The sequence below is a fragment of the Hylaeus volcanicus genome, chromosome 5 (genome assembly GCF_026283585.1).
Source record: "Hylaeus volcanicus isolate JK05 chromosome 5, UHH_iyHylVolc1.0_haploid, whole genome shotgun sequence".
NCBI classification, from domain to species: domain Eukaryota; kingdom Metazoa; phylum Arthropoda; class Insecta; order Hymenoptera; family Colletidae; genus Hylaeus; species Hylaeus volcanicus.
The window spans coordinates 22489311-22505160 of NC_071980.1; the positions used below are offsets into that span (position 1 = coordinate 22489311).

A 15850-nucleotide genomic window follows, 5' to 3' on the forward strand; every position below is an offset into this window, starting at 1 on the left:
CAAAAACATACAAACAAACACACAAACAAACAAAAGAGTGAAGTTACATTACTTTGAAATACCTACTTTTTGGTACAGTGATTAATTGCATGTTAGTGAATAAGAAAAATATTGACAGACGTTTTGAACTGAATATAAGGGTCACCAGACGCGCACAAAGTTACATTTTTATGAGTTATTTACGTCGATTTGCGAGTTTAGTACCCCTTATGTGCGCGCAAAACGTCTGGCATTACTTTGATGATATTCACTAATATATAATTAAAGGGGTTACACTACTTCGTCCACCCGAATTTTCAAGCTTTTCCAGGAATTTTTATTGAAGCGACAATAAGATTTTGTTTGCATTGAAGCACATCAATGTACTGAATAAGCATTCAACTAGAAAATCATTTTTTATTTTTTTCATTTTTTACAAAAATGGCAGCTTAGCAGATGATTTAGTGGAGAGCTAAAACTAAGACCCAAAATAAATGGTTTTGCTGTGGACACGATAACTAAGCCAGGTTCAAGTTAGTACAGTGCAACAAAAGTAATTAGTTTCCTTAGTTCGAAGGCTAGTGAAATACATATCCGCTTTTAAAAATATACATTTTTAATAAAATGGCATCGTTCCAAAGATAAAACATACAAAAGCCTAAAATTGCGGTAATTGAAGTTGCATAAAAAAAATTAAGGTATTAGTATAATAGTGAGTACTTTAAGCAAAAAAAAATTCGATTTTTGGATCGACCGAAGTGGTGTAACCCCTTACATCACTGTACCAAAAGTAGCTATTTCGGAAAGGATTAAAGGAGCTTTCCCATGGCTGTCTTTTTTTTAATTTTTGCTTAAAATACAGGATTTATAAATAATTCCTTTAAAATAGAAAGTAAACATTCTACAAATTAACAAAGATATGGGTCTCTAAATAAAGCTCACCAAACTCTTAGAATAAACGAAACTTTAAATACGTTTATCTCGATCTATCGAGACCATCTATTTTGGCGAGAAATAATTGCGAATAAAATTATTATTACTTAACACTCTTCTTTTATGTGACTCTCCAAAGAATCAATGTTTAGTATAATACGATGATAAATTAAAATGAAAAGAATACTAAGGTACCGAATAAATTGCAAAGATGATTTTGATTACCTCCCTTAAACTTATTAAGCTACGTACCTTGGTAATTGCTTCGTGATGAATTTCTTTTCACCCTGTTGCTTCAGGTTGAGATTTTTCTCTCGATTAGAATCGTCGTTGGATGATTTCCTCGTGAATTTCCTTCGTACGAGACGCCTGGTATCGCACGAGCTGTCCTCCATTTTCAGGACTGCGTTCTCATCGTCGCACGAAAGCGAACTTGATGATGAGTCCTTTATCTTCCTAGTTCTTTTATAAGTCTGCACAGGCATCGACTGCTTTCTTCGAAGCATGCTGACGATTTTATTCATAAGAGAAGGCCTTCTGGTTCGCAAGTCACGACACGCTTTCTCATCGTCCTGTTGTAATAACGATGCACGAACGCCGATATTATTTCAATTTTTTACAGTCTGTTCAATAAGGGCGTGGACACGATATCTCTAACATTTGATATCCAATGAAGAAGAGAAGATTTTGCTAATATAAACACTAACAGTTTCCTCTGACACCCGTTGGCTTAAAGGTGATTAGTGTTTAATTGTGTCAATGAGTCACTAAACGGTTTGAAGCTTACATGTTGTCGCCAAAATGATTTGAGGATCTTTTGTTTTTATTTAAAGGTTCAACGTCGCATCAACATCCGTCGCTGATACTCTAGTGAAGCATGCGACTTTAAATAATATAAATAAAAAAAAAAAACACGACGAGAAGTATCATATTCCTCTTTTGGTAGGTCAATTTCGGAAAAAAAATTGCAGAAGAGCCAAAGATATCGTAGAAATATGAGGATCTAGAACGGTTCGTACCTCTTCTTTACCGAGCCAAGGAATCTTTGCGACTGCACCGACGATTCTATTTATACGACCTCGTTTCTTCTTATCCCTTCGATCCTTCGGAAGTAATTCTTCCGAGCAGTCGTCTGCCTCTATGTGTATTACTTCTTCCTCGTCGACCTCCTCGCTCGACCAGGATTCCGTGTCGGCGATCGAGGTTGATGAATCGGAATCTTTCTCACCAGGCGGCAAACGGCACGGTGGCTTTTCCAATCTAGCACGAACCCTCCGACGCGCCCTCACCACGAAACAAGATGACGACTCGCTGCTCGAGGATGTCTCTTTCACAAACGGTTCGTTAAATATCTGGATCGGAAATCACGCGATCGATGAAACGAAATGAAATTTGCTGGAGATTTCGTTGTAGTATCAGGTTGTTAGGAAAGTTTGTGTTGATTTTTGCTAGGAGGTATTAGGACATGTATGAGTCCGTATGATAGGACTCCTATGATATGATATCTTAGCGCGATTTCTATATATGTTATATAGTGCTGTTATACTGATAGTTGACGTTGGAAACCCGGTGTAATCTTTGAGTTATTTCTCATTTATTAAATATGAAAGAGTTGCAATATTTCAGTATGATTTAATAAAACACTCTTCAGGTTGTAATAGTGTATAATAAATGCAATCCCTCAAAGTAAATACAAAACGGCAAAGAAGATATAATTCCAAATTGGGAATAAACAAAGTAGTTATAGCAGTTACACTGAAGTAGTATTATAGTAGATTATTTCATATAACGCAGGCTTATAACGTTATTTCTCTGATATAGCAACTCAACCAGCTTAAGCATTTTCCCTATAGCATGAGTTTTTCTGCTACACTTTTACGGTTAAAATTAATGGAGAATTTCCCATCTTTTCTCATACACGTAAATCCGTTTGCGTAAATATGTATCGCGTAAATTCAGTTTCATTTATCAGAAAAAAGCTTTCAGACCTAAGCAGAACTAATCTAGATTTAGTCAAAACTAATAAAAACTTAATCCATACCTAATTGCAAATATCAGACAACTTCTTCCTCGATCGAGTTACTAATTTTGCTGAATTTCTGTCATATACAGGGTGAGCCATTTAAAACAGGTTCATCATACCTGGCCTAGCCTAGCTGAGATATAATTCTACCCACACAATTCGCTAGATATTGCAACCCTAGATTTTCATGTGTTTAAGTCTTTACAACATTTTTTTAATGAACAAATAACACTGGAAAGTTTCTGACCGAGATATCTGAGAAGTTCTGTAAAGATAAAACTTCCAGTAGCATGAAAAATGTATAAAGGTTATTGATCAAAATGGCATCTAGATAATGCAATAAATGTATAGCGAAATATAAATAACTTGTCGTTGAATTTTCCTTAAAAATCGGTACGAACTTTTCAAACAATTCTATACATATGAATATACTTATACATATGTATGTACTTGAATTGTTACGTCATCCCTAATTTTCTGTGCTTCGACGTCTTTGAAAGGTGGCCTTCGCTTCTTGATCTCCTCTTCCTTAGGGGACTCGTCTTGATATGCTAAAATTGTAAAAAAACGGCTATTGAAACTTCTTGTAAAAGTAAATATCATAACACTTTTTCTTATCAAGTGACAATAAGACATGGATCCCTTTCACTAGCTCCATTTTACAATGATCGTGTGAAAATGGAACATTTATTATATATGTAATTAATATAATACGTGTATATTATATATTGTATATGTAATTAATATATACATCGAAATTTAAGACTTGTTTTTTTAAATTTTCTATCATTTATATTGTCATATAAATACTTTACGTGTGCCAGCATTGTATAAGGAGGTTACTGTACAGGACTCACAACAGATCGAAAACATTGTAGTACTAGAAAAACGTCAAGTGTGTAAAAATACGAAATTGTATGTTGATTAAATGAGTCATTAAAGTTCATCCTAACACATAGAATGAATAAAAATAAAAATAACTTGTTACTTGTTACTTACTAATGTTAGGAGACACTATTTTATATGAAATATAAATGTTTTGACTGTGAAAATCATTTTAAGATCACTTTGTTACACATGATTAAGTTTCTTCGTCGATTAGTTACAGTGCATTATTTAAAAACCGCAGTATTATTTAAAAAAATCAAAGTCAATTCGATGTCTTGAAAAATATTAAGATGTCCGATTAAATATTGTGTATTTTGGACATTTTACTCTCAATTATTTTCAAACCTTCTATCAAAATGTGGTATATGGATTAACATATCGTTGAAAGATTCTTTCTTTGTAGAATATTAAAAAACATTTTTTGCATTCATTTGCGTATTTTATTATTTCTTATTTTTAATTGCGCAACAATCGATTTGGTACTTTTCAATTAATATTAGAAACATATTTCTAATTCTAAAATTGAAACTTTTTTTTCCTGCTCATGATTAGCATCATAGGTCGCTACTGAAAGGGTTAATACCATATTCTGCTCATCGTAAACATAAATTTCCACTCATAAATGCTTGAACGTGACCTTAAAAACACTGTATATTTTAAGAACGCTATGCATACGTCTGAAAATTGTTCAAACTTATACGTCAAATTCTTACTGTAACTGTAACTGGACTCTGAACTACGATCGGAATCTTCGACGTGTTTGACATCCGTTTGCTGAGCTACATCCTTTTCTATCTTTGCTACTTTTTCTTCTGCTACCCTCTCGCCATCCAACTCCTCGTCCTCCTCCTTCTCACCCTTCTCTTCCTGCTTCTCATCCACCACCTTCTTAACATCCCGTTTCTCGTCATCTTTTTTTATTAATGGTTCCTCTTCTTCATCTACGTATTCATCAGTTTCCTCTTCTTCATCTACACCTTCATCCGTTTCCTCTACTTCTGGTTTCTCGACTTGTTCTTCAGGTTTCGCTTCTTTTTTCTTTGCCACTGGATATGGATCGTCCGAAGAGTCCCTGATGTCAAAAGTATCCAACATGTAGTATCTTAACATGCAGGATCTACTCCAGTGACGGATTGGGGGCACGATAACATTGAGAAAAGTTCATCTATCTAATGGAATTTCTACCAATAATTCATTTCATTATTACTCGAGAAATCGACATAAGAATGACTTGTTAACTCTTTGGAGTAAACGATTATAAAATAAAAATAAAATTCAAGCAGTATAAAAAAACAGTGTCAACAACTTCCTAACGCGTTTTGACTTTTATACATTTCTTCTTCCACTTATTGTACTTTTAGCGTTAATTCGTAGCATTACCACACGAATGAAAAATTTTAAATAAAATAGTAAAGCTAAGCAAAAGTGGGATACTTTTTAACCCATCTGACTTCAAAGAGTTAAAGAAGTACTCATTTTTTGTATCAGTTTCGAGGCAATTTTCGTGATTTTTTTGCAGAAGTACTTCGTATAAACTTTTGAAATTTGGTACCCTTACTTATACATGTATATACAGCATTCTGTTGAGTTCTGTTTTACAATTATCGTACTCGATTTGCTTTGAAGTTACAAATAATATTCTACGTTACATCAAGCTGAACACGTGACAAATGTTAACGCGATTGAGTCCACTCCGGTGGTCCGAATCAATGATGACTGATTTTATTCTATTCGTGATGAATGTGACTATAATGTCATCTAGAGAAAAAAGTATTACAAGAAAATTGACAAAATGGCGACACTTTACATTTAAATCTCTGATCTTTTTATACAATGAGTGTCTTTAGAGGCTCGAAAAGACAGTAATTTTTAAGAATAATTTTTAAAATATTTTAGTTCACACCATAGCCAAAAGTGTATTTTATATGTATGTAAAATTTCAATTCGATTTAACATGTTCGAAAAACCGCGTTTCAAGAAAAAACATTAAAGTTCCATGTTCAATCAACGTTAATAGGACGACTGTAATATAAACGGTTGTAACTTTGGCAATCTTGATATTTTTTAAATATAATTTAATAGGAATATTTCAAGGACCTCACGCAACAAGAATATTAAACAAAAAAATCTACTTTTTTATCTTGAAAAACAGGAATATCCACTTAATAGTAAAAACTTCACAATTCAAGAAGATTGCGAAAATCACTTGAAACGTTTTTTGCCTAAAAATCTGAGAAGTTCTACAAGGATGGAATAATGAAGCTACGTGAAAGATGATCGCAGAATGGATACTTGAATCGATAAAATTACATCGATCAAAAAATAATCGTCTTTTAATTTTGCCGAAGAAAGCGGCGCGATCTTTTTATTCAACTCGATATATTTGTATAACTGTATCGTATCTTTCTTTATTGTTTGCCCAATCTATCATTGAAGTCGGTTTCATATGTAGTATATACTGCCTGTATCGTTCATTAATTTTATAAAATTCTTTATTGGAAATCAGACTCACTTCTCCTCGCTTATGTCGGACAAGTCACCGTAATCGATCGGAGATCGACAAATGGTGCACAAATTTTGCAAATCGGCGTAACATTGCGTGCAGAACAGACCTACGCAGCCAGGTGTCCGACATTTTATGTGCGGTTCATCAGAACGTTCCGGGGCACCGCACAACAGACACATGTTTTGCTTATGCGGAAAGCAGATATTCAACCATGGACACACTGCCCACAATCTTTCCTTGAAAGTAACTTTTTCAGTTGGCTCTCCCTTGCCCAGACCAAATTTTCGGCGAAGCTGTCGTCTAGCGAACTTTAGAAAGCTTCCTCTCGACCTAATCGCGTTTATATATAACCATTACCGCAATTAATGATAAAAAAAAAACAGTAGGTCATTTCACGAGTAATCTGAATTTTCTTTTACATTTCTGAACAAGGATATGTAAGAAATCTATCTGTTTACAATTACAGTTACAATTATAGTAGGAATACTACTAAATTTTTAACCGACTTCGAAAAGGAGGATGTTACTCAATTTGACATGTATAATTTTTTTTTTTTTTTTAAGCAATCGGATTTCATGCAATCGGATTTTTTAAGCAATCGGTGCATTGTGTCATAACAAACTTGTTCAATAATGCGACTATTCCTTCCAAATTTATTTTCGTGAATTTCTAATCACATCACAGAGGAAAAGAAAGGTTGATCCTGAGACAGTGTCAAAGAATGTTTCGTTAGTTCCAAACCTTACGAAGGCTGACTGTTATATCTGACTGTATATAATCGTATAGAACCGTAGTTCTTTTACAGATCGATCTCTTTTCCTTTGATTTGTACCTGATAATCTGATTGTACAGCCAGGCTGCTCTTTGTTTCGCTCTGTCGGGATAATACTGGCACAGAACAACGTGTCTCAGACGTAAACCATAAGGTTCGAAAATTGCAATTAGCCAGGAGAAGATCAGCAATGCGATGATACGAGTGTATTTATCCAAATCGGGGGGCACTGGCTCTGGCAAGCAGAGCATCGTGTCCAATTCCGCTTCCTTTCCATGCGGCGTAAATGCTCTGACGATGCTTCTGTAAAGGTCTGCCAAATACCCATCCCCGGAAACGTGAACGGTCACTACGCTTGGTCGTTCAACCTACGGACCATTAACATTACTTTATACAGGGTGTCCTAGAATTAGTGTAAGAACCGGAAATGGGGGGGGGGGGTAGCTGAGACGATTCTGTAAAGTTATCAGAACAGTCAATTTAACCTATTCATTTTTTAAATTATTCCTTTGTAAATTACTCAATTATCAACAACGCTCTTGTCACTGTTTTGGATAATAACTATATTTATAGACAACTAATTATATTAATCAATAGGCATGATACTCTACCCTGAATTATGATAATATGAAGTTAACTTCTTTAAAGATAACTTCTTTATCAGTACATTCTTTTTCTTATTATTATTAAGTATTTGTAACCTCGTGGAGGTTTACTTCCACTGGACATGTATTCATGGTGTCCCAAAAGTCGCGTAGAAGCCGGAAATGGGGGGTAGCTGAGACTATTCTGAACCACAATTTCCTTTGCTAAACGTGTACAGCTTCGTCTTTGCTCCAGTAGATAAAAATCGTAAAATTCATCGCTTTGTCTTCTTCAACAATTTCAAAATCAACAAAATGACTACCCTTAATTTTATGTATTATCAAGGGTAAAACTACCTTTAATTTTACGTAGAGTGCAAAGAATTCTTAATTTCAATCACAAATGTATTCAATTAATCGTGAAATTTCACCTTGCTCTGAAACCGTCCGTGGATTTGAATGATATTGAGTATCCAATACAGACTGTAATCTATCATGATATACGAGATGATCTTGATCGTAGCCAGGCCTAGAAATACGACGGATCTGACTAACTTGACCTTTTCCGATTTGATTAGCATGACGGATGACAGCGACGCATAGTGATTCCTTTCCCGCGAATTCAGCGGTAAAACAGTTTCCTTGTCTTGGCGCGCTCGTACTAAATCGATAGTGCGCAGATCTTCGGTAATGTAGCGATTGTCGAAGCGTTCGCTGGTCAACCATTTGTAACGGTAACGTAGTACTCTGAAAATATTTTTCAAATCACGATAGACATTTATCGCGCTGTACCAAGTGGACCAGGATATTAAAGATTCATAATAAAATTAAGTCTTTTGTGGCCTGATTTGTCATGGTTGATACTAACTGAGGCTTCCGAGTGTAGCCCATGATCTTTTGTTTGAATTGCAGGTAGCTTCTTCAAGGGTTCGAGTTACAGATTGATTTTAACGTGCGTTGTGTAGGAACTTTTAACCTTTTGATCCGCGAAAAACGTATATATACGCTCGCGAATATTATTTGTACCTAGAAATCGCGAGAAAAGTGTAAACTTGAAGAAATAATAGGAGTTGAAAGAAAATATATGGTTTTGGCAAACAACGTTGTCATTATTTGTATAAACAAATTGTTTAATTTCATTTTTTTAGAATTTTGTATTCTTTTTAAATTTTTAGTTTTTTGTATAAGGTAAAAATTGAAGGATCTACAATTCTCGGGGGCGAGGAGTCTACGAACATGACCATATTATATTATATTTATAATTATATACATGCCTTTCCACGAACAATTTTTTTTATGAAAAAAATGATTTATCACCAAATATTGAATTAAAGACCCTGTAAGTTTTATAAGAATCTGCTTAATACATCCACGACCTCTGACGTGAATTCACGTCACTTCAAATTCTATTCCTGGTTATGAAAAAATTATGAAAATCTTTTGAATTTATACGCTACATATTTACAACATCGATATTTCAAATATATTTTGTAATTTTCATCTTCGCCTTAAAAATACAAATTTGTAATATCCAGCTTCAGAATTTTATTATGATCGTCAGTACTCGATATTAGACACGTAAAATATCTGGCGGTCGCGAATGTGTTAATACATGTGTTAATACTTATTAAAAAATTCCTGAATAAGTGCCTCATTTTCTTTGTCCTAAACTAGACTCACCACTTATGTTTTACTGGATTGGTTAAAGGGGAAAATAGGTTTAGATGATTCAAAAATTTAATTTCTTTTTTATTCCATAAATTGTTAGTAAAACTGTTCATAAATATGTTTCCAAAAGTTTGACATAAAAATTTCATTTTGTTCTGATGTTATGAGCGTCCCTCGTTAACTGGATAATTACACTTGTATCGATACAAGCAGTACTGCAGCTAGCTTCTTCAAAGGCCAAATGGTACACTGATTGTTAACAATATACCAATATATTAATACTAGAGTTTCATTTGGTCTCTGAAAAAGATAGCTGCAATGCTGGTGAAATGTCGAAGTAACTTCTCCAAAGGCGTACACTGAAAACCTTCGGTTAGTATCAACCATATAAAATAAAATTATTTTCACTCGTATCGGTTGACTTTTTGTTAGTCCAGGATCGCGTACTTTTACCTGAGCACAATAACGAAAGCCAATAAAGAGGTGAGGCAACTCATCAAATCAAAGAATGCGAAGAATTGGTCTGTTCTCGAGCGCACCTCGGTAACAATGCCCGTGGACACTTCTTCTATCGCTTTACTTTGGTTCGTCTCGTAATGAAACGAATGGGCGAACTTTACCTTGACATAAAACATCGCCTTCATGTGCATCGTGAACCTTTTTATTTCTGCAAACCATAACGATGAATGCTTGGACCGATACAAAAATATGTATTTAAAACACTGAGGAAACAAGTGGCGGTTGCACACGGGCGAATTTTCAGAAAATCGTGGCTATAATTATAAGTAGACTGCGGATGTTTATGGATTTATAAGAAACTATAAAATGCACACACTGTACAAAAATATGAAAAATATTGAAAGTACATTTTTTTTTATTTTATATTGTATATTTTTCTCGGAAAAATTCATAGATCGTATCTTTTTTTACAAACATTTGCTCGACTCCATCAGTTCTCTTTCACTCCTCGTTCACACCTTATCATTTAAACGCATTCATTCCTCGCACTTACATTGCAATATGTTCAAACACCTTACTTCAAAATTGAAAATGTTAATTTTGACAATGATTATAAGAAAATTCGCCTGCGTGGGTTGATTGAAACAAATGTTAAAGTACGTACTTCTTCGTACGGCGCCAACTACACTGTCGGCAATGTAAGAGACCAGCATGCATATGAAATCTAGTGGTTTTACTATATAACAGAGAGAACTGACTACGTAGGTCACGTTGCAAACAACTCCTATAATTGGACCTAATTTTGCTTTGCAATCCGATATCGCACCATCGAAGACACTTTGACACCTATCGAAAGGTGTTCCTAATTTTTTATTGCACATATTTATGACGCTTCCCAGCCATTGGAATACCGAAGTGATGACTCTAACTGAAAAATCATAGGTTTCGATTAAATCCTTATATTGGAGTTGTCAGTACAGTAAAGTCTCCATAAATCCACTTATACTTTCTGTATGTTGTATTTAGTAACGTAAAATAATATTTAAGCTCCCTCAACTTCGCCCTCGCCAACTCTGCAACTCCCGACTGACATCGGGTTAAAACTTACGTATGCTGAGAACGATCCTCTTGATCGCAAGAAGAGTCTGCTTAATTCTTTTCACAACTGCTTTGATTGACTTTATAACTTTCGATATCACGTCTCGCAGAGCATAAAACGGTTGCTTTACTATATCGACGACAGTCTTCACCGCTTCCTTTAACTGTTCCTAAAAGAGAAAATAATTTCTTGCTCTTGCATCATCGAGTATGGTACTTTGAACGTATATACAGTTACCTATTTTAATATTCAAACGTCACAGTATTTTTAAATTTATTGATTTATATCGTCATAAACTACTGTAAGATTCGTTCTGTTACTTTGCATCATGTTCGATCAATTATCATAGATGGTAGGAGGACAAACAATTCTTTTATCATTGTAGTAGTTTATTCTACGATTTTTAAACGAAAGAATGTCTAATTGTCAAGTCATAAAAATATTCGTACACGATTAAAATATAATTTATTTAACGATAGATAAACGGATGTGCTCAAGTAAAAGTGTATCCTGCAACCATTAAATTAATAAAGCATTGTATGTAGGAATTTTATAATATAATATTACGAGTATAAAAGAATTGCTTATGTTTCTATCATTTATTATAAATATTTAATGTAGTCCAAAGCAATTGAAGGAATATGAACGTATATACTCAAGTAAAAGAGCTCCTGCAACCATTAAATTAATAAAGCATTGTATGTAGGAATTTTATTATAAAATATTACGAGTATAAAAAAATTGCTTATGTTTCTATCATTTATTGTAAATATTTAATGTAGTCCAAAGCAATTGAAGGAATATGAACGTATATACTCAAGTAAAAGAGCTCCTGCAACCATTAAATTAATAAAGCATTGTATGTAGGAATTTTATTATAAAATATTACGAGTATAAAAGAATTGCTTATGTTTCTGTCATTTATAAGAAATATTTAATGTAGTCCAAAGCAGTTGAAGGAATTTGAACAAACTTGGCAGAACTGTAGTGTTCCAATATTAAAGTAACTGTATATAATAAGTAAGGAAATCCGCTCTAGAAGAAACGTTCGATGATCGTGAAGGGGAGATTTAATGACAGAGAATGATATAGTCTTACTTGTGCACAGGTCAGTGATTCCGAGAGAACGGCAACATTGTGTAAAGTGTTCTTGACCGGTCCGGTTAAGGCTAAAATAAATGCGTACGCCATTAAGACTTGCCTACCTCGCTTCGAGAAAAATTGTGGTAATAACAGGAAAACAATGCAACTGGAAAAAAATCGTAAAAACAGGTAAATGTCCTGAATGAAACGTTAACGCCGACTGTTGAAATGAAGAGAATGCGATGATAACTATGGTACAAACACGAATATGATTCCAAAGATTTTCAAAATAGTTTTGTCGGCAACGAATGTTCTCAATTTATTTTATAATTTAATAGTATAATTTTATTTGATTTGTTCATTTTATTTATGTACAGATGGAAAATTGAAATTTTGTTTTCATTAATGGCGTATACGCACCAAAACTCGAGGCTTTTGTATCTCATTCTAAAAATAAACAACGAACAATGGAAGATATATTTTCATAATCAACAGAGAACATGAGGTAATTAACAGGAGGCCAAGTGACTAATGTTTTCAAGTGCATTCGAATATGTATTAGCATTTCATTTTTTATATAAAAGTTATTCCTTAAAACTATAATTACTTTTAATTAACAATTCAAGAAATAAAATAAGATCAGTTTTCCGATCTTTTGGGGCAACCTAATATATTTCAAAGTATACAGTGGCTGTCTGTAGATTTGTAAATATTAGGTTATCCCGATTGTTTCTTTCGCGAGTTGCACTCAATTATTTGATGTGGTCGTGTTTATATAAATAGACAATCTAATTTCATAGATATTCATGTTGTAACAGTAATGGAGCAAAATGAATCGTGCATAATTCAGTAATGTAATATAAAACATAAACTATTGTGTATGTATTACTTAATAAAGCGAATGAAACTTTTGGGACAACCTAATATAAATATTTTTAAGAAAGACCTAAAAAAAGTCAAAATGTAGAATACGCCAAGAATATAGCACGACTGACTGAGATATCAGCTGATAAAGAGTAATTTAAAGTATATATTCTTTTTCTCTAAGGATCCCAAAAATATCAAAAAGTAAAGTACAAAATGAATATAGCACGAATGACTGAAATATTAACTGACAAAGTCTTCTTTCAAGTATACATTATTCATCTGTTGAATCTAGATATAAACACTCTTAGAAAAGGGTTAAAAAGAATCGAAATCTATTTTCTATCATTACCTGTCTGTCGAAGCTGCTTTCTAACTTCCATTTATTTAATCTTCTATTCGATATACGCGACATTTGAAGTGAATGTACATATTTTTGCCATTATCATTGTAAGTAGTATGAGAAAACAATTGAGTATAAGTCGCGAAATAAACGTTTGGACAATCTAATATTTCGCGGGAGAAACTGCTCTCATTATATGTGTTTCCACCATGGTTAAGGTCGCTAGTCTTTGCTACAGCGATGCACGATGTAAATTCGCTGCAGCAGATTGTAAAATCAATTTGTGCCTCACCGTATTCGAGGAGAAAACGCCAAGCCAAGAGTGAGGATTACACCTATCACCGTGCAAAGGAATGTTGCCGTCGAGAGTCTGAAGTTTAGTTGAAGAACGAAGAATGCGAAGAAGATGTACGTGAGAAACATTCCGCCGATAAATCCAAGGAAGCTCTTCGCAATGTAATTCTCCAAAGTGCCGCTGGTACAGATCGCGACGATTTTTCTGTATAGCCAAAGATTTTTTGGGATGGCGAAGATTTTCCCACAGAACGTCTTAACCTTCTTCTTAAACCTGCGGAAATAGCTCGAGCAAAAATTCCGCGACAAAAAGATCGCTTATCAACTTTGTGCCCAATTAATAGTTAAAAGAACTTGTACCTGTATTTTAATGTTTTCATTATAGACATGCTGTTGATCAAGAGGCATTCGGGGAAGCAAAGAATATTTTGTCGTTTTGAAGGAAAAAAATGGGGATGTTGGACAAAGTGTGTATTTCTAATTTACATATTAAGATTGACAGTATCATAGATTAAATGGTTATTAAAAAATACAGGAGTGTAAATGCGATAAGTGTAATAGCTATTCTAATCGCTAATAATTTAATAAAGGGAACAGTACACATTTGTACATTTAACATAAAAGTTTAAGCACAAAACGATAAAACAATTAACCAATGTCTAACTAAACAAATTATAAAATACATGTAGATGCTACAATAAAAATGAAAGGTAAATATGCTTCGAAATAAAAGGGTAGTCTATGAAATATTACACTGATACCAATTCTTTATATCTGTACAACTAAGAAGACTCTCTTTAAAAGTGTTCTTTTATTTTGTTCACCTAAACTTCTAGATCTTTATTGAAAATTGTACAAGTTATTGAAACGAATTTGCTATAAAATAAAAATAACTCGAAAATATGGTGCGTGATATCTTTTTGTTGTGGACTATCAAAGTTTTAAGCATAGTTTGGCAGGAACGTGAATTTCGGATCTCACCGTATTTTGATTCGACGAAGTCGTTGGCTTAAAGTGAATCGGGCCTTGGCACCTTTCGCGATGGCGATAGACGTCAGTTTTTCATCCTCATACTTTAACCTCGCTTTTTCGAGTTTCCTGGCTTTCAGAACTAATTGGAAGAATGCCATGATACGATTGCCTGCCGTCACTGATATGTCATACTGCTAACTACAACTGAAATTAGTTTTCTTCTTGTCGCGGTTTAAAGATTCATCGTTGACTTTACGGTTAACGTGTTACTGTGAGCGACAAGTAAAATGTAACGTTTCATATTGACAGCGGAATCCGAAAAAACCGCGACGTTATCTTGTTTTTTTAATTGCTATTAGGGTTGGTTTTACATGAAATTATTTTGGTGTCGCTTCGGGAAGGAAGAGAAGAAGAACAACTTCAAATTAATGAAGTCGACTTTAACCATTTGGTAAACAAAATGAGATAAATATTTATTATGAAAATGATGTAAGATTATGAACACGCATGATCTTGTGTTTCTACAATAACAATGTTGTATTTCTAAACTATTCGCGTCAACGGAATGTAAAGACGTACGATTATTTCAAATATGATTACACCATTACACATCATCTACCGATTATGATCAATGGTATTAGATAAATATCTACCGTTCGCGAATGTCTTAAGATATTTTTAAATACAAAAATTGCGACACATGCACTAAAAAGCGTTCATTCGAATAGCTTAAAACTGATCACCAAAAAATTTTCCATTTGTTAAAAAAAAATTCACAAGTATGCATTTTTTTCAAACTATCCTAGTTAAGCTTCTGCCCTTAACTGACTAATTCGATCGCAAACAAAATCCTCCAACAATCAATGACTATGATCAATGGTATTAGATAAATATCTACCGTTCGCGAATGTCTTAAGACATTTTTAAATACAAAAATTGCAACACATGCACTAAAAAGCGTTAATTCCAATATCCTAAAACTTATTACCAACAAATTTTCCGTTTATTAAAAAAAATTCACAAGTATGCACCTTTTTCAGACCATCTAACTAATTGATTCAATCGCAAACAAAATCCACCAACAATCAATGACTATGATTCACGGTTCGATTAAGAGGTAAACTCTAGAGGCAGAAAGAAAGACCTAAATTGAACAATTTATTTCGGGAGTGTTACAAATGGAATAGAATTTCCTTGCAGAGGGTTTATTTAACACATATTGAAGAACGGAAAATAATTTTTTTATTGTCATTTTCATACAAAATGGCGGCGACAGAGCCCGTCGTCGGAAACAGCTTTTTTGAAAACACCGCCACGGAAGGACGGATTTCTTGGCATCTATGAGTCATGGAAATTGAACCTTTTAACATTTCTTTTTCACTA

The 15850-nt window shown here is 33.8% G+C and overlaps 1 protein-coding gene across 1 annotated transcript; it reads right to left on the minus strand.

Moving 5' to 3' along the window:
* Positions 1–1151: 1151 nt before the first annotated feature.
* Positions 1152–14625, minus strand: LOC128877500 (DC-STAMP domain-containing protein 2-like). The gene is made up of 13 exons (XM_054124832.1): positions 14477–14625; positions 13494–13769; positions 12010–12160; positions 10921–11080; positions 10477–10740; positions 9807–10020; positions 8117–8432; positions 7162–7469; positions 6336–6659; positions 4537–4895; positions 3386–3486; positions 1932–2264; positions 1152–1484 (listed from the first exon to the last, which is right to left on the minus strand). Exons 1-13 carry the CDS (start codon positions 14623–14625, stop codon positions 1152–1154), a joined length of 3288 nt encoding a protein of 1095 aa, XP_053980807.1.
* Between the last annotated feature and the right edge of the window lie 1225 nt (positions 14626–15850).